Source organism: Lutra lutra, chromosome 4, assembly GCF_902655055.1.
Source record: "Lutra lutra chromosome 4, mLutLut1.2, whole genome shotgun sequence".
In the NCBI taxonomy this organism is placed as follows: domain Eukaryota; kingdom Metazoa; phylum Chordata; class Mammalia; order Carnivora; family Mustelidae; genus Lutra; species Lutra lutra.
This window is the reverse complement of record NC_062281.1, coordinates 193,712,888-193,732,402: the sequence shown is the minus strand read 5'-3', so window position 1 is coordinate 193,732,402 and position 19,515 is coordinate 193,712,888. Positions and strand designations below refer to the sequence as shown.

Sequence of the window (19,515 nt, the reverse complement as noted above, 5' to 3'; positions counted from 1 at the left end):
CGTGTGGGCACAAAACCCTCTACTAAAATAAGCATTAAATACCGCAAAGCCAACATAAATGTTCCTTAAACGCGCTTCTTAAAGAAACGTGCCTACCTCGAAGGAAGCAGCTCAGGCTCTGTGACAGAGCTCGGGTCCTAGATCTGCAGCAATTCCCTCACTCACGCCATCCAGCACATGCGGATGGAGACTGGGCTTGTCAACCAGGAGACGGCGAAGTGTGCAGATGCCACCTCTCCCAAAATTCCAACATACGGACAAGACAAGCAAAAATTCTGGTGCAGCTTCACTGATTTTAGGCAGAATGGAGCTCAGTGAGGCTGAAAGTGATGGGGTCTGGGCTCCAGATGGGGAGCTCAGAAGAGGGGCTGCCTCCCACTTCCAGGAGGCAGGCAAGGGCTGGCGAGGAAAAGGAGACAAGCAAGCTTAGGGGGTCACACTTGTCCTTGGGGTACAAAGACGCTCTGACCACCACCGCAGGCATGGGCCTGGGCAGTACCAGTATCATGGTTAGGATCTAAGTTAGTCAGATTAAAGGACACTGCAGCCAACGTTTAGTTGAAGGAGGAAAACAATTGTGAAATTAAAAAAAAAAAAAAAAAAAAAAAAAGACAAAAACACCAAAGAGAATTAGCTTAAAAACAAAAAAAAAAAGAAGCAAACTTTAAAAGTATTTCTCAGGGGCGCCTGGGTGGCTCAGTGGGTTAAAGCCTCTGCCTTCAGCCCAGGTCATGATCCCAGGGTCCTGGGATCAAGCCCCACATTGGGCTCTCTGCTCAGCGGGGAGCCTGCTTCCTCCTCTCTCTCTGCCTGCCTCTCTGCCTACTAGTAATCTCTGTCTGTCAAATAAATAAATAAAATCTTAAAAAAAAAAAAAAGTATTTCTCAAATCAGGGCACACTCTCTGACTCCGACAGGCCCAGGACACGTTATCCCGTATTCCTCAACGTGGATGTGATCTGTGCCCCTCACTCATGGAACGCGCCTCAGGAGAGCACCTGCTCGACGCTGTATGAAGTCCTAGAGCCTACACAAAGTAAGATCGAGCCCTGCCCTGAGCCGCCCTGGGTAGAAATAGCAACATAACCCTGCACAGAGTGGTACCATTTGAGCTGGGTTTTGAAGGATGAATAGGAGTTTTCTGAGAGGAAAAGAAAAGAGAGCTTGGTACTCCCGGCCTTTGAGGCAAGAGCTTAAGTGAATGGCACTGTGCCCATGCTTACTGTTTTCTCTAAATTACAATCAATCAATCAATTCTCCATTAAAGTAAAAAGTGTCCCGCTATGAACCTGGGGCTAAGTCCCCTATATTTCCCGAGCCAGGAACTTCAAGGTCTACGTTGTTTAAGGTAGAATCTGACCAGAGGAAGAAATAAACGAGAACGTCAGAGCCAAAAACATGCTGTGGCAGCCCTGCTTCAGTAACGGGTCACACTGTTACTCTCTGGTGACATCACTGCCCCAAAAGGCCCTGCCCCAACCCGAGGCCACTACACACCCTGTGGTTCTCAGCTTCCAGGGTTGCGTGTGACCCACGGTCAGGAGAGCCAGCCACCTGACTTTCGTTTCCATTTTAAAAACCGGCGCCGGCTGTATTTCGGCAATTTATCATGCAGCCTCTTAAAAGTTTAAACTTCTGCTTCATCAAACACCAGAGCCTAAACCAGGTTGGACGGCCGCCTGGCTCCCAGAGACAGAGACGTGAGCGAGCAGCAGCCGCTGACTCCTTACCTCCGTGCACGAAGCCGTGCAGGGTGCAGTCGGAAGGCCCCACCAGGTGAATCAGGCTGGACTGGCTGTAGCTGACCGTGTTGGGCTCTGGAATGGCAAAGGAGAGGGGTTAGGCCGTGGGACAGCTCGATGCCCGCGACCGAGCACCATGACGTCTGCGCGGGCACTGAGGGTATCCAGGTGCCGGCCGCTCAGGTGAGAGTTCTCCAAGGACAACTGCAGTCTCCACGTGCTTTGGTCCGTGAAAGGAAAGGCTTCCAGGGGCTCGTCAGCCCCTCTGTTAGCGGGTCATGGTGCTTATTCCTGGGGACACCAGTGTGCCCAGTGAGGCCCGCTCCCGAGGCGTAGGCAGCCAGACAACACCTCGGGGCTACACGCTCCCAGGACTGCGGTGACCCTCCATCTGGACAGTCTTCTGACTTTCACTCCCAACTTTGTAAACAATCACGGACACAGCACCCCACCACCAGCACACGAGCCCCGGGAACACAGTGTGGACACAGTGCTGGCGCAGGAGACCCACGGTTTGCTCTCCGGCCACTGACCCACAAGGTACCACCTCTAAACCCAATGGGAACCACATGCAATCCGAGACCCTGATCCCTGAGGTCAGGCAGTGGCTGGACAGGTTCAGGGTGAAATGCCCCACGTGGGCGTGAGAAGGAAACAGGACGTGGTGGTCAGCCGGCAGGACCGGGCAGCCCCTTCTCCTCGCCTTCCCCACGCACACCAGGCCACGCTGCCCGGCCTCCTCGGCATGCCGCCTTCCCGCCAGAGAGGCGTGAGCGGAACGCTACCTGCTTTCAGCCCGAACCATGCGAACCCCGGATGGGGGAGCCCCTGACCTTTCCCCTTCCAAGGTAACCCCAAAAGCTACCTGTTCAAGACGCACAGCTACGAGTCCACCCCACCTGCAGGACACCCCCTGATCAGGAACAGCCGGTTTGGACTTCACGAGAAATAAACCTCTATGAGGTCGGGCACTGGGGTCCCAGGGTTCCACAGCGGGGGCGGCTGCCATGACACTGGCTGGCAGGGCACCTAGTGTTTGGATCTCAAGATCATGGCAGCGCCCAGAATGTGAGTGATGTCCCCAGGGCAGCAACGGGAGAGTGTCGACACGGCTATAAAATACCCAGAATTCCCCTCTCCTGTGTTAATAGCCGGGGAACAGCGGCAGAGGTTAAGTCCCCATGGAGGCGCAGGTAGGACTCAGACCCGGGCAGCCCAAGTCTCCACAACGTGTCCCTCACTGCCCCGCCCCTGCCTCCTCACGCCTCACTCTCTCCCCAGAACAAATGCTGATGGGCGCAGGAAGATGGGGCCTGGTCAGATCCTGGGAGACCCCAGATGCACACCAAGCACTCGGGGGCGGCTGGGGTCGGGCTGACACGCGGGGGCAGAGCCTGGGCCCAGCCCAGCAGCCGGAGCTGGGTTCTTTGTCATCAACCCGACTGCCCCCAAACGGCTCCGATGGCCACACAGTCCCTCCACGGTCAAAGCTGGACCTCTGATGGTTGTGGATCAAACAGTTCAAGGCAATTGTATTTTCTCTTGTCGGATGGAGAAAACAAAACAAAACAAAACAAAACAAAAAGCTGGGTTTTGAAGACGCCCAGACTCTCTGAAAGGACATCTGAAGGATAAGGTCAAGCCCGCGAGGGAGTGCCTAGGCAACAGCGTGCCCAAATCGGGTTCTGGTGTCAACCCTGAGAGGGCTACAGACACGGGGCGGAGGGGGGTGTCCTTCCCCAGGGAGGGGCTGGAGTGTTCCAAAGACCAGTGCCGACCCCACGCTCTGCCCTTCCTGCTGAGCACCTGCCCCGCTGGCGGGTCCTGGGGACCCCATCCCGCCCTCCTCTGGGCCCCGGGAGGCCTGGCTGCAGAGGCCCAGCCCCGCCCTGCCAGGGTGAGGCCAGTTCTACCGGGACACTGAGGTCAGAAATGCAGGGCACATTCAAAAACAGCAAGGAATGGGCATATGGCTTCCTTAAGAAGTTTTTAAAAGCCAGTCCCTAAACTAATCATCTGAGAAAGATGCATTCTTATTGGAACACAGAAAAAATAAAAATAAAAGTTTGTAAAAATCTATCAAGAAATGAGATTTTGGAGACGCCTGGGTGGCTCAGTGTTAGGTTAAGCTTGCCTTTGGCTCAGGTCGTGATCCCAGGGTCCTGGGATGGAGCCCCACATCGGGCTCCCTACTCAGCGGGGAGCCCGCTTCTCCCTCTGCCTGATGCTCTCCCTGCTTGTGCTCGCTCACTCTCTCTCTCTGACAAATAAATAAATAAAAATTTTATAAAAGGGAAAAAAAGGAGATTCTGGGGCATTTGGGTGGCTTTGTTGGATAAGCATCTGCCTTCGGTTCAGGTCATGATCTCAGGGTCCTGGGATAGAGCCTACTTTGGGCTCCCAGCTCAGTGAGGGGCCTGCTTCTCCCTCCCCCCAGCTCAAGTGTGTTCTCGTTCATTCTCTCTCTCTCTCTCAAATAAATAAAATCTTTAAAAAAAAGAAAAAGAAATCTTGAGAGGCAGAGTGTCTTCTTCGACTAAAGCATTGGAGAGTATTAGATTCTGAGAATCGTTATGTATCCGATTCACAGTTAGACAGGAGAGCAAACAGGAAATAACCCCTGCATGAGGGGACTTAGGCTGGAAACCATGAGTGTTCTATTGTTTCCCAGACAGTCAGAGGAGGCATCCAGGACTGGCTCCCACCCCAAGCACTCGCCAGAAAGGGCCCAGAGAGGAGCGCCCCAGCAGTCCCCACCTGGTGCCCAGACTTCCTCCCAGCCCATCCCTGCTGCCACTGGGTTGATACTGTCTCTCCCCTCCTGTCTAATGAGAACAGTCACTGGTCCCTGCGTTAGGGACCCAGCTGGGTAATGCAGAATGACCTCGTCCTGAGATCCTTAACTTAATCATATCAACAAACACCCTTTATGCAAATAAGAGTCCAGAATGGGGGATGGACGGGATGGACAGGTCTTTAGGGGGAGGGCTGCCATTCAGCCCCTCCAGTTTCTCTGTTCCAGAATATCTTCAGCACCAATTTTGTACCTTTCCTAAGACATCGCCTCTCCCTTCGTCACTTGGCAGTCTCCCATGTCTTTGCCTGACCAGCCCGCTTGCCTGCCCCCGCCCCCTGAGAGCAGAGCCTGAGTCTGGCATCGTCGCTGCCCTCCGTCATCAGGAGTGACCCCAGGCCCATCTTGTGGGTGACTAGAAACCGATCATCTATTCCATCTATTCCAGCAACATTCTGTCTTATGAATACTAACAAGTAATTTATCATCTTGGCGTCTGCTGAGAAGCAGATGTGAAAAGACAGTGAAGACACTCCCCCACTCACAGGCCACTGGCCTCTGCTGTGGGCAGGTTGAAGCTGGGAGAATGAGAAGGATAAGGGGGAGATGTGCGTGAGAGGACAGAAAGATTTGCAGAGTCCTGTGCGAACTACACAGGCGCTGTGGACAAACCCAGGAGGTCCCATCCTCACTCGCACAGCTGCTGGGTGGTCACCAGCCCCCCTGCCCTGATGCTGGATGTGGCCTGAAGCCTGAGTAGGCAGGTGGGGGGACCAGAAACCCAGTCCAGTCTGTGTCCTGGAGTCCACCGTTGTCCTGGTTAGCGGGAGCTGGGGCATAGCGTGGGGGGAGGGGAGCCCAGGGCACACAGGGGCACATCAGCAAGGAAAGGGTTACTCGGGATAGGTCCTCGGCTGTCAAGGACCAAAACGTGGAACTCAAACACACCTGTGTCCGGGGCACCCTGAGGGGTCACCCCGTGGAGCCCCACACAGAACACAGCATGTTCTTGAATCCTCTCCCCTCGGATAACGTGTGTTCGTGTGTGTGCGGTGGAGACACACAACCCAGTGGCTCATGGTGGCCTTGAGGGGGACAGACCTCCTGAGACCCTGCCCTGCACCGCCTGACCCCCAGGGCAGCGGCCTGCTAAGGACTGGGGAGGAAAGTCCCATCTGGAAGGAGACCAGCCTGGACCTCTCTGTGTGGGTTCTGGGCGGACACTTGGCTGATGCCGCCCATGGGAGGGAACGACCTGGAGGCCCGGCCTGAGGGAAGCTGCAGGCCCACAGACGTGAGGGCCAGGCTGCTGAGGAGAAACGTGGAAAGAGCCGCTGCCATTTGCCTGTTTTTTATGAGCCGGAAATCCCATAAAAAATGTGCTCCGGGGCGCCTGGGTGGCTCAGTGGGTTAAGCCTCTGCCTTCGGCTCAGATCATGGTCTCAGGGCCCTGGGATCGAGCCCCGCATCGGGCTCTCTGCTCCGCGGGGAGCCTGCTTCCCCTCCTCTCTCTCTGCCTGCCTCTCTGCCTACTTGTGATCTCTGTCAAATAAATAAAATCTTAAAAAAAAAAAAAAATGTGCTCCTGAGCTACCTTGCGGGACGGGCACAACGGCACAGGCTCGCTCCTGTGTGCCCACGCAGTGGGGTCTCTGCCTCATACTCCAACAGCCTGCCGGGACCCCCAGAGCTGTCCCATCCCCTCAGCGCTAATGGCGCTACTGGGAACGGGTTTGCAGGGACAGGGGACAGGGTTGTGAGGACCACATGCACAGTGAGGGGCTGCACCGACCCCAAGAGGAGAAGGCTCAGGAGCCTGCCGCATCCGGCACCTGCCAGCAGAAGTGAACCCCCCGCCCTGCACCCCAGATTTTACCTGGGTTCAGGACAGGCTGGACGATGTCCCCGTTCCTCCACTTGGTCTCCATGCGCGCCAGCTTCTGGGCCTCATACCGCTTCCGGCCCTCTTCCTCCTGCTCCTGCCGGGAGTACTGCCGAGAGGAGTGCGCAGACGGTCAGGCCAGCAGCAGCGAGCCTGGCCTCCTGCCCCTCGCCCTCCCTGCACAGGCGTGGCTCGGCCTCCCAGCCTCAAGTCTCTCCTGGCATGGTCTCCAGGCATGCAACTGGAGCCATCCATCCCTGTCCTGGGAAGACTTAATATAATCAATAAAAACTGGGGCGCCTGGGGGGGTTCAGTGGGTTGGGCCTCTGCCTTCGGCTCAGATCATGATCTCAGGGTCCCGGGATCGAGCCCCGCATCAGGCTCTCTGCTCGGCCAGGAGCCTGCTTCCCTCTCTCTCTCTCTGCCTGCCTCTCTGCCTACTGGTGATCTCGCTGCCGAATAAATAAATAAAATCTTTTAAAAAAATAAATAAATATAAAAATATAAACATAAAGAAGGTGAAAATCTCATGTACCCAGAGATAAGCGGACTCAAACGTTTACTTTGTGTTTCCTCCATTGTTCTCATCTCCACATGCAGATAAAAGTTCTCCCGTGCCATGTGCCACGTTTCCAAGGAGCCATATTTCCCCCTCCGACTGCATTAGCCCAACTTCTCAGCCTAACAGGACTTGGGGGATGGACCCAGTACTGAACGTATCAGGCCTGCTCCCAGCCCTTCGCTGTTCAAACAACATCCCGTCAACAACCTCTGTCATGTTTTACACGTGCCCCTTCCTTCCTAGGACTTGTCCCTGAACACAGAACTACAGAATCACGGGAACACGACAGGGCGAGGGGAGAGCAGGGTTCCCGAGTGCCCTCAACACGCCCCGCCCCTGCGGACCTCCCAGCCTGTCCAACAGGCTGCACACTTGCGGGAACGCACACCAAAGCTACGACAGTCCCACCGACGCTGTCATCATGAATCACAGGTGTTCGGACCCAAGAAGTTAAGAATAAACATGAATATAAAACTTGGCACAAAAATGGGTTCCCAAGGGCACAGTGGGAGACGCTGGGTTTCTCTGATGTGACAGCAAGGGCCCTGTCCCCAAGCCCAGCGTAGGACACATACACACGCCCTCTGTGTGGGACCCCTTGGGAAAGCCACAGGCCTGGTCTTCGGTGGCCAGCTTCCCCGAGGACCCTCTCCCTTCCTGCTGGCCATGGCCCAGCCAGGCCCCCCTCGGTTAGCTCCGACATCTGCCCTTGCCTTCCCTCAGGTGTCATTTCCAGCAGACCCGATGGAGAAGCTTCTGCACGAAGGGCCCCATGGGCCCCTCTCCACACCCCGCTACAGCCTCTCCGACTTGGGCAAGTTCACTTTAGACGACAATTTTGGACCTTCTTTCAAAAGCCCGTTTTAAACATCCTGATTTTCCTGCTTATGGCTCTGCTCCAAATCGCACAGGGTCGGAACACTGGTCTGTGGCTTAATTACCATTATCTGAGGCTTGAGAACCTGTCTCCCAAGGAGGCCAAGAAAGGAGCTGAGGAGTCTGTTCAAAAGAAACAAACCCCAAGTGTTTAAGTTACGGTGGATAATTCAACCTTTTCCTCCATAGATAAACCGCGGCCTCCTGTCCCACCGTCCACAGTAAAGAGCGTGCAAGCAGTCTGTGCCGTACCTATCCGGTGAAATTCATGGCTGCACTCAAGTGTTCTCCAGAAATGCCTTTTAAAGAGATATTTTTTAAGAAACAGCCAACCTCCCGAGCCTCATAAATCCTGGCCGTGTGAGCCCGCTACTTGGGCCTGGGCCCTCGCACGCGGCTGGCGCGGCCCCAGCTGGACACGAGCCAAGAAGACAGAGGAAACACAGCCTCCTCCCAATGCTGGCCTGCTGGCTCTGACTCTGGGGATAAAGCCACTGGAAGTCCCAACGTGGGGCTGGGACCCCGCGCTCACCCCCAAGGGTTCGTCCAGCCCCGCGGATGTGAATCATGAGCCAGCTCAGCCCACGGGGCCAAGAGCCTGGGCGGACTTTGAACTTGAGCGCACATTCTGACACCGGGAAAAAGAAAAAAACCCACAACCCAAGTGTCTGCTCTCGGATGCCTCCAGCCTCTCCCGGGTCACCGCAGAGATACTGAGGTCCCTGTTCCCTGGAGAAGAGGGTGGAGCCAAGTGGCAGCATCTGACACCAGACACCGCCATGGGGGGTCGACCGCCGGTGACTTCAGAGAGACACACACAGGGTCCCTCTACACACATGTGAGTGTGTGCTGTGATACATGGGACATACGTGTCCGTGGCACACACACACACCTGGACAGAGAGATGTGTGTATTCTCAAAGAAAGGACAGTGGTCTGTAAAAGGTTGATGGCGGGATTTGGGGGTGGGGGGGATGAGAAAGCCTGTGGCCACGCTGCCTGCGATGCATAAATGCCACCAGAGCCTTCCAGGATGGATCAGGACAAGGCAAACAGCAGACCTGTATCTCACACCCACTGAAGGCCTCTCTGCAGGGCTGCACGTGTTGGGGGACGAGCTCTCGTGAGTACCAGGGTCCCCCGCAGCTGGGAGCTGCGCAGCTTCTCCCATCTGGAACCCTCTCCGCGGCCGCCTCCGCAGGGCAGAGTCGATGTCTCTGTCTTATCGGAGCCGGCTCAGCAAAGGGGCTGGGAAAGCTCCGGGCCCCCTGGGGATGTGGGGGTCAGTGCTCCCTGGGGAGGACAGGAAGACCCAAAGCTCTCAGCCCCCCAGACCCCTGGCCCTGAGGGGCCAGAGGAAGCAAAGGCTCATGGGTTCAGCCCCGGAAGCTTCCTTCAGCATCAACCCCCGAACGTGTAGCATCAGGTGCCGAAGCCAGAGAAGGGCCCGTGGGAGACTTCCACAATCCGCGGTGTCCGAAAATGCAAGCAGCTCGATAATTAGGTCGTGTTTCCCTGCGATGCGACAGACCGAGTACCCAGGGCTCGGGCGCAAAAGATGAAAGTGGAGGTGGGTATGCTTGTAATTTCCGGAGAGAAAAGTCACTCACTCCTGAGTGTAGGGTCCTGCCCCCAGCCCCCTGCAGGGAGGGGAGAGAGCGGGAGGGAGGGAGGGGGTGAGGCGGGGCAGCAAGGAAGGGCAGTGTTCTGGGGAGAACAGTATGTCCCAACTGAAGCCGTAAGCCGTGCACGTGACCTCGACAGAACTGGGGTCTGGATGAGGCAAGACTGCAACAGAACGGCCCCCTCGCTCGTGCAAGGACGGGTGGCACCAGCGCCGTCATCAGGTGGCAGCACTATGTCCCTTCTTTCGTGGGACCAAAGGACAGGCCACCCATCCAACTCAGGCCAAGGTCCAAGCACCCTTTCCCCTTCAACATGGAAAGGGCTCCCCTGTCTCCAGAGAGTTTTTTAAATATTTAGACTTTGTGGCAACTAGAGCCCCGCAGGCCGCCATCCCGATGTGGGGAGACGTGCCACCCGGGCCTCGCCGGCCCCCAGGGGCTCAGGCTGGGTGTGGGGTCAGACCCTGGGCTGCCATGGGCAGAGGTGTGGCTGGTGGGGAGTTCCAGGGAGCGCCCCCGGTAGGGTCACACTTGCAGGGGTGCAGGGAGTGGAAAGGTGGGCCGCGGAGTCAGAGCAGGCCTCCTCCAAGCAGGAAGGGCCTGCACCCAGCGTCCCTGTGAGGAGGAGGACGGGACCCAGCTTCTCTGTGAGCTCAGTGCGAAAAGAGCAGGCGCCAGTGCCCACAGCTGTGGTTCCCAGTTACACGGTTTTTAAAAAAATCTGTTCTTTGCATGAGCACAGGAAAATGCTCGTGGCAAGGCAGCCACGGTCCGAGCCACGGGATGGCTCCTCTAGAACAGCTTAGGTGTGAGAACAGAGCCACAGGCCTCCACCGAGGAGCTGTCACACATATCTTGGAAACATGAAGGGACTTGGGCACCACGGGGTGGGGGGCGGGTAACATTAAGGAAGGAACTAAATCCTTCTATCGGCTCGACTTTCACCCTCCAACACCCTGCCCACCCAAGCGCGCCCAGCGTGCTGGGAATGAATACAACAGGCTCCCTTCGTGCAAAGATGGTTCTGTCTGCAGCAAACCACAGTGAAGGGACCAAGGACAGCAGAGGACGAGGCGGAAACAGAGATATCTTAGCCTCTGTTTCGTCAGGGGCTGAGATGAGGAGCGGCTGGCCTGGGCCACACAGCTGGGAGGTCCTGGTTCTCTCAGAAAGACCCGTGACCTGGCACAGTCCCAACCCGCTCTGGTCGGGACATGAGGAAGGGCCCTCCGGGAGGGGTGTCCACGAGCGAAACCTGCACGAAGATCCCAGCCAGGGACAGCCCCCTCCACCGGCAGCGCCGGCCCCCAGCCCCTGCTGTTGCTGTCCTGGGACACCTGGGTAGCCTCTGCCATCTGCCCCTGAGAGAAGCGGAAGGGGGGGTCTCCTTACCACGACTGGAGGCACCTCCAGGACCTTGTCCACGTTCTTCAGTGACAGGGGCACATACCACAGGGTGGCCTTATTGGTCAGCTTTTTAGTACCTTCAGAGAAAAAAACCACGTGAATGGTGGCACAGTGCGAGCCCAGGGCAGGTGGGGCTGAGACACAAGGTGGGAGCCAGGGCCCAGGGCATGGGGAGCTGCCCCAGCCCACCCCAGTGCTGCCCCCTGGAGGCTGCTGGAAAGACGTCCGATCACACACTGGGGAACCGGCTTTCCAGCCTTTGCTAACACAGAGGCTCCTCCCCTACATGGGTCTTTGACAGGAGGGGAGTTTGGCCTTCGACTTGCCCAGAAGCCTGAGGGGTCTCAGGTGGGGCCCTCACCAGCCACCTCCCAGAGATGAGGGGCAGAGCCAGGGCATTCAGGCTCCGCTGAGCTCGAGTGTCTGCAACCAGACCCCGAAGACCTGTGCTCGGCGAGGGAACGTCCACCTCCTGAACAGGCTAACAGCTCCTGCCAGAGGGGGGCCAAAAGGACAGCGGCCCACGGACGTGAGAGGCTCGGGGACACATGGAGCCAGGGCCCGCATGGGTAGCACCGGGAGCAGCGGCGGCCGGGCCACAAGCTGGGGCGTGGCTGCACGGCCCCTGGGCAAGGCCCGTCCCGCAAGGTGGGAGGCTTCACCCCAGACACTCGGATTTGTGGCCATCAGCCACCGACTCAGAACTCCAATCTGGGTGGAGTGCTGACAGATGGGCGGTGGGCTGCTCAGCCCCACTGTGGGCCAAGTGACAGGAAACAGAACCTTCCTTAGGCCTACCAGGGAGGCCTGCCTGGGCTGAGAACCACGCGCCAGAAAAGTCCAGAGATCGCATGGTCCCTCGCCTCCCCACTTGTGTAGGAGGAGCCTGGAGCCCAGAGAGGTCAAGGGGTCTATCTAGGGTCACACAGCAACTTGGTGCTATTGTGTGCATAGACCTACGCCTCCGGGGTCCCAGTAGTTTCAGGGAAATGTCTGCAAAGATGCCTTAAAATGTAGCTTCCTCAACACAGAAGATCCTCCGTGTGGTGAACAGCAAAACTGCAGGACATGAAGGACGCTAGCGGGGAGGGTGGACAGCAGCCAGGTGTCCTCTCCAAAGCCCGTCGTGGAGCTCCCCTCCTAGCAGTGCTTTCTGACCTGGTGCCTTCCCAAAGGGGGCCGGGCCTCTCGCTTCTGCCCCTGAACACAGCCCCAAGGCCCAAGCTGAGCCCTGTGGTCACGTAGGAGGATGAACCCCCGGCGCCCGGCCTGCACCGCCAGCCCCATCGGGACAGGCTCTCCGTGCTTGGGAACCACAGGCCAGTAACAAGGAAAATATTTTCACTGCACTTTGACTGAGAGTGAATCTGACAACCTGCTTTTGGGAATAAAGATTTCCTGTTTGACTCTGCCAGAGCCAGTCTGACAAGCTGGTTTCCATGGAAACCCAGAGTGGCCCTCCTTTAGACCCAGATGAGCGCCACGGGGCAAATGAGGCAAAACATGCTAATTGTACTTTCTCCGTCATTTAATAAAACCATCAAAAGACAATTGCGGCGTTAAAAACACCTCTTTTAAAATCTTAAGCGCTCCCAGCTATTTTCTGGAGCAATTGGTAACAATCAGGTCCCAGTTAGCTTAATATTTTGACAGTTGCCGGAGAGGAATGAGCGTACTCGAAGGCAGAGGTTTGCCGGCTGTCTGCCTCGGCGCGTGTTCGCTTGGCTGCCTCTGGGCAGGCAGCACAGCCCCAGAGGAGGGGGACACACCAGACAGGGGACCCCTGCCTCCTGGGGTCTCAGTTTCCTCCCCGTCCCCTGTCAGAGTCACCCTGGGTCCAAGGGGCCAGGCACTGTTGTAGGCAGTGGGGGGGACCGCAGGGGACAAGGCAGCCACCAGCCCTGTCCTCGTGTTCTAGACATGTGGACAGAAAGACACACGTCAGGACAGAGAGGGAGGCCTCAAGAGATGTGGGGTCCCAGAATAAGAGCGATGTGCACAGATCCAAATTCAGAAAGACAGAGGGAGGATGACCGAGACGCAGATGCCCAGACGTGGCGATGACAGAAAGAGACGCAGAGATGAGAGAGAGACGGACCTGTGGCGGGGGAAGGAGAGAGGTGGCTCCTTCAGCTGGAGGTATGGGGCAAGAGAACCCACACACGGAGAACGGCCACGGCCCTCCAAGAGTGGGCCCCCAAGAGCCACGGGGCTCCAAGAGTGGCCGCCCGCTTCGTGTAATAGGGAGGCCTGAGGGTCGGGAGGCCCCGTCTGGAGAAGCAGAGCACAGTGGGGTCACAGAGCCCACACCCGTCCCGTGAGGCGACACCCACAGCCCCTCTCCTCACCGCCCGTTCTCTCCCCGCAGGGCCCGTCAGGGAAGGAGCGAAGCCAAGGCCGAGCAACCAGGTGCTGGGGGGCGGGGGGCATCCTTTCGGGCGGGGTAGAGGGCTGCCATCTCACCACCTGGGCCCCGGGCGAGAAGCCCCTGCCCCACAGCGGGAGCAATCCCTTAGAAGTCAGGCGGAGTGTGTCCTTCTAGACAAGACCGTCTCTGGACAGAAACCCAAATCTCCCTGACAGCCTCCGTTCATTCCGTCACTCATTCGCCTGCACTATCAGCTCTCCGTCGGCTGCGGGCCAACAGAAGCTGCCGGGAAGAGGAAAGCATGACTCCTTCCCGGCGGAGTTCCTGGTAGAGGACAGGGCTTCTCAGCCTCGTCCGGCACAAGGACACCTTAGACTGGGTCCCCCTTAGCGGTGGGGACCCCCGGCCCCGGTGCGTGCAGTCTGTGCGGCTGCATCCCTGCCCTCCCCGCCCTGGATGCCAGCCCCTCTGCCCAGATGGTGACAACCAAAAATGTCCCCTTGAGAGTCACCGTGCTGGGGGCCCAACGCTGCGGGGCTGAGCTCCGCTTTGCAAGTCAAGAAAGCCCGTCTCCGGGCCTCTTCCCCTCTCGCCACAGGGAGATGCTACTCAGCTCCTCAGGGTTTCTGCCGCCAGAAATCTGGAAGGCGGACCCGCCCCCATCGGAAGTCCCTGGCATCCTGCTGCTGACCACCATGAGAAAGCCCCACTGCTGGGACGGCCATCAGACGGAGAAGACGTTTGGAGACGGACAGCAGCTGAGACAATGAGTTCCCCTCGATCCCTGAGGCCTGGGCCACAGGGACTCCAAGGCGCCGTGGTGAGAAAACCATGCCCAGGTATCCCTTTCTGGGCCGCAGCAAGCGACATCCATGGTCCCTTAGATGCCAGAGCTACGGGCTCCCCCAGGGCCTGGACACAAACACAGGGCATGGGGAGGCTGCGTGCTCCAGGGGCACGGGCCCCCGTTCAGCTAAACCGTTCACCACGCTGCGGCCAGGCCTGCTGAGGACACAGGATATTCCAGATGGACAACTGGGCTCCAGGCCCGGGGAGGGGAGAAGCCTGAGCCCCTGTAAGCTCTCCCAGCAGGGCGGCTGCAGGCCACCACTGCCAAGGAAGGAGGGGCACGATGAGGAAGACCCAAGGATCCAGGCAGCTCCCGCCTCCAGAAGCAGCGTGGACTGTCCCCTGCGTGGGACAATGTGGGACGACAGGGTGGCCTGGGGCAGGGAGGGCGGCAGCTAGGGGACAAAGGGGCCTGCCTTCCTCATCAGCAGCCCAGTTATAAAAAGCCGCAGCGAGTGCAAAGCAGAGCCACACCCCTGCAGAGCCCAGTGGGAGGATGAAAAGGGGTTTCCATGGTTACCACTGGGAGAAGGAGAATATTCAGATCAAACCAGAGTCAAAGGTTCGCAGGAGCTTCAGCCTAAGCCTGGAATGCAGGGCCCCAGTGCAGGGAAAAGGGCGGGACAGCGACCCACTCCCCCACCCCCACGCAGGCAGTGGCCCCCATCCAGGGAACAGCAAAGAGGGTGGGGGTTGGGGGGAGACAGCAGGGGGCTGGAGGGTGGCTTGTGCCCTCCCAGCCCACTGCCACCCCTCTGCCTCTGAGGAGCTGGTCATGGGGCCTCCTCCCGGGGAAGGCAGGAGGGGAAGGTCTGCGCACCGCACCGGGAGCCCAAGTCCCACTGGGGGAGCTCGCTGTCACACTCATTGCCTAACCTGTCCCTGTCTGTAGAACAAGGATGGCAGGAGTGTCTGCTCAGGGGTGGAGCTGGGAACAGAGGGACTGTCACTCACAGAGGGCATCAGGGCCAGGCTCCCTGTCAGCGCGAGCTGTGGCTGCTGCTGGCGGGGACCCAGAGCTGGCTTGGTGAGACGCGTGCGGAAGTTACCTGTGAGGATGTTTTCCGACATCACGTGGACCTGGACCTCCACGGAGTGCTTAGAGGTGTAGGTGATCTCCGCGCTGACGTGCGCCACCTCGCCAATGCACATGGGGGACAGGAAGTCGGTGCGCTCGACGCGGGCCAGGGCGGCCACACAGCGCTCCTGCGGAGACCAGAGACAGGTGAGCCCCAGCCCTGCCGCACTCCTCGAAAGCGGCCCTTCTTCCCCCCGCTGTGAAAGTCACGCCATTTCTCGACATCACACATTCCTAATTGCAAAACCGCGGGACACACAGCAAGGCCTCACGGGACACCCTGAAGCAATCAACAGCGGTTTCTCTGAGCAGTGAGGGTGCGAGTGGCTTCTTTTTTCTAATTTTTCTACAAAAGACGTGTATCACTTCCATAATGAAAAGTAAAAAAAGACATACTCATCATGGAAAATTTGGGAAGTACACAGAGAAGTAGACCGAGGAGGGAAAATCACTCCTCCCTTCGGAAGAGAACCCAGCTTTCTATTTCGGGATCGTCCTTCCCAGGCTCTTCTCCCCAAGAACGGGATCTCCCGGCTCCTCTGCAGTTACTTAGGCTCATGTGGCCGTGCAAACATCAACAGACGAGTCCACAGCCTGCTTCCTCCTCCACTCGAAACAACGAAACATAACCTGCCCGTGTTACAAACGATGCTTTGCAATCAGTGTTCCTTTGTTTAACTGTTATTTATCCTTCAAATAGTGCAGGACTCAAAACTCAAAGGAAGAAAAGGGTACAGGGTACGAGGTGTGTGTTTGTCACTGGTCCCCAGCCACCCAGGACCCCCTTGGTAAGGGATCGATGTGGCCACGGAGTACACCCATGTCTGGAGGGCCATCTGGAGGGCACAGGACAGTCTACACTGGGGCTTGTTCTCTGCTGAACCTGACTTCCTCGTTCTTCTGCATGGCCGTTTCCACCACAGACGTCACTGTCACTTTCCACAATGGACACACCCTCCGTCACAAAAGTGTGTTTAATGGCCAAATAGAACGGAATATTCCATTATCACAGTCTTGGGTCCAGCTGGGTCCGTTTGCTTCTTACTATGAGCAACCCTGTGATGGCTATCCTTTCACGTAAATCATTTTCAGTACCGGGGGCTGTTTCCCAGACTGAAGGGACATTTTGGTTTATGTTCTCGAAAGTACTTCTCAACAGGGGGGCCTCAGACCCTCACTGCCAAACAGAGCACTTGGCCCGTCTATCGCTTTTTCCTGGAAAATAGCCGTCTTCTCCAGGAGGCTGGGCGCACCCAAGCTGGATGGGGAGCTGGGGGTAGGAGCCTGTCCATCCGGCCCTGCCCGCTCTGGTATTCGCCTTCCCAGTTAGTCCTCGCATCCACCCCTCATCCAAGGTTTGGCGACACTGAGCTTGTAGTAATAGTCACTCTGAGCCCCGGTGGCACCTCCTGTGGTTATCTGTGTAAGAGCCCACCTGCTGCCTCATGGACGCGCCAATGCCCTGGGGCCCCTCAAGCCGACCGGACCTGCTTCTCTGGAGGGACAGTCAGAGAACTTGTACCTTCACCCCTCTTGGGTGAGTCAGGAACATGGGGTGGGGGTTCCTCCAGTTTCTGTTCCTATAAACGTGCCAGAGCCAGGTCTCAGCAAGCAAGGGAGCAGAGTGGCTGGGAAAGGCTCCAGGGCTAGGCTGTGGCTTCTCTAATCCGTACCGACTCCCCGCACCATGACTTGCCCCCTAATCTGCCCTTGCTTCCCCCCAACCACGACTTGCCCCCTAAGTCACACGGACACTAAAACAAAGTGCACCCCTAAGTAGACGTCTGTGGTTACGGCGCCACCCACCGGCAGAAAGTGGGAAAGGCACGTGCTGAGCGCAGCAGGACAGGAACCGAAGCCCCACTTCTGGGCCGCTTGGTGGAATTACGCAAGCGCTGTTACCCCAAACAGCGCGGAGCCAGGTGTCTTCACTGGAGAGTGGCTAAATTTTGGTATGGCTACACTCACACATGGGTAACATACGTGCGTGTGTGTGCGTGTGTGTGTGTGTGTGAATAATTTTTAATGGGATTGCAGCTTAGTCTTTGAGGGACCTGAGCTCCCTCTTAGTGTCCTTCTTTCTGCAAGGAGGAGATGATAAGATGCCTGCATGCTGAGATGAGGGAGGTGAACGGTGTGGGCAGGTGACCCAACGTGAGGCGACTGCTGACCCTCGGACACTCCGTCACGGGGAGGGTCATCGGCTTCTGGGCCGCAGCTGAGTGCGGGTACACCAGGGGACCAGAGGCCGGTCAGGAGGTCAGGAGGCAGCTACTGGCATGGAGCCAGGCACTGGGCCTGGTGCGGCATGCAGGGGAGCGAGTCGGATCGCCTGCCCTCAGTTTGGGTTCGGACAGGGGGACGGATGATAAACAAGTGAACAGGACATGGCCACGCGGTGGCAGGTGCTCTGACCCCGTGTGGGAAGCGCTGGGGCCGGGGGTAGCCTCTGAGTTGAGGCGTGAGTGGAAAGGTGGAGGCAGGTATGGACCGTGTGCACCCTCTCCAGCAGAGGGGAGAGCAGGAGGGACTGCGCAGGACGGAGGCTGTGCAGGGGCGGGAAGGGGAGCACAGCAGGAGGGGTGAGCTAAGGGGTCAGCAAGCCCTGAGGGACCAGGACTCTGCGCGTAGGGCAGGGACCCCGAGCAGACCAGCTGACTTTCTAGTCCCTGCACTTCAGAGTGGCGTGAACTCTGAGCAGCTGGCGGTGCTATTCCCTTCCATGACCCGGAACACGGACACGGTGACCCAGGAGGAGACCGAGCTGCTCTCCACACTGTCCAGGGAAAGCTGTCAGCACACACCTGCCACAGGAAGCCCTCAGGCCTGGCACAGATGCCTGGCAGAGGCCTCACCCCTGCTCTTCTGGGTTGGAAGCCGCTTGTTAGGAATCTTCGGCTGGCTTCCAAAGGAGAGAAGGAACGTCTACAGGGCAGCTGCTCCAGAGACCTTCGCACACGGGGCAGCCTAAGAGAGATGGGTGGGCTGCCTGGGGGCTCTCCACCAGACCAGGGTGCAGACAGCACGGGCCCGGACCCAGCGCAGAGACAACTTGACCGTGAGCCGCTGCCCAAGGGCTCAGCAAGGCACTGGGCCCACCTCAGGCATTCTGTAAAGAGCAGGTGCGACCCAAAGATTCAAAACACAAGCCAGCAAACACCTGCACGCAGGAGGAGGGCCTCTAGGCTGAGCACACCTCTGACTGCGTGTGCCTCTGACACAGCCCCGGGCCTCCCTGCTTCTGGGGCTTAAAGCAGGGGGCAGCCCCCACACCGGGAGCACTCTCAGGAGTCTACCTCAGGAAGGGCCCTCCGCCATGCTCCCAGAGGTGACCAGTATCACAGTGCTCGCTGGCTCCGGAGCAGCCACGGGGCATGAAGTCAGGACAGCGGCTTCGGAGCAGAGCGAGAAGGAACAGCGCAGGGCCCTGGGCTCAGCTCCCAGCTCTGCCACTCACTAGTGGGGCCGGCGGGCTGCTGCTAGGATCCAAGAGGGTGACCCCCGGAGAAAGGGGTGCACCGCCCCTCTCACAGACACGTGGGCATCAAACGTGAGAGCGAGCGGGTCCAGAAGTTTCCCTCTCACTACGATGACTGTTTGGGCTGCACCTGCCCTACTCCCACAAAGGCCGCCTTCAGCAGATGCCACCATAGAGAGGGCCACTCTGGGGGACCTTCAGGAAGTCGTGTAACTTCTCTAGGCCCCTGTGCCTCGCCTACAATGTGGGGTTAAGACGACAGTTGGGAAGATTCCAGAGAGAAAAGGTCGAGCACACGGTGTGGTCGCTGGTACACCCTAAGTGCCTACTCAACGCTCCATAGGATGGCGATTCCACACACGCCCTTCTGGCAATGAGCAGATCGCCAGAGCGAGTCCACCGAGCTCCAGGCCTCTACTCAGATGCTGAGCATCCGGCAGGGACCTGAAAGACAAAGTCCCTCCCTTTGTTGGGTTTACATTCTAACGGGGTGGAGGGGGTGGGCAGACCAAAGATAAATGAGCAAAGCACATAATGTTCCAGGAGCAACAGTGCTGTGGAGTACAGCTGGGAGCAAGGAGGGAGCTGGTCATCGGGAAAGGCCTCAGTGGAGGTCATACGTACCAGACTGGAACCAGGTGAGAGGGAGCCATGCAGATTCTGGGGGAAGAGCAGCTCAGGCAGAGGGAAGAGGCAGTGCAAAGGCCCTGGGGTAGGAACACCAGCCAGTCACACAGAAGCAAGAGAGCCAGTGTGGCCCAAGAGACTATAAAGGGGAAGGCACAGGAGATGAGGTCTGGGAGCAGGACGGTGCTCAGATCCGGAACTACCGAGCAGGTGGAGCCAACAGGACTG

At 57.9% G+C, this 19,515-nt stretch overlaps 1 protein-coding gene across 9 annotated transcripts in view; it reads right to left on the bottom strand.

Annotated features, from left to right (window-relative positions):
* The window catches only part of ACOT7 (acyl-CoA thioesterase 7), a 96,987-nt gene that overhangs the window by 44,169 nt on the left and 33,303 nt on the right, over positions 1–19,515 (bottom strand). For all 9 annotated transcript variants that reach the window (XR_007126528.1, XM_047724975.1, XM_047724974.1 and 6 more), the window contains exons 3-6: positions 15,154–15,310; positions 10,873–10,964; positions 6,413–6,527; positions 1,731–1,817 (exon numbers count right to left, since the gene is read on the bottom strand). Coding sequence is in view for 8 of the 9 variants with exons in the window: in XM_047724975.1 (XP_047580931.1) it covers positions 1,731–1,817; positions 6,413–6,527; positions 10,873–10,964; positions 15,154–15,310 (451 nt within the window). In the remaining variant the exon portion in view is untranslated. The remainder of the gene's footprint in view (positions 1–1,730; positions 1,818–6,412; positions 6,528–10,872; positions 10,965–15,153; positions 15,311–19,515) is intronic.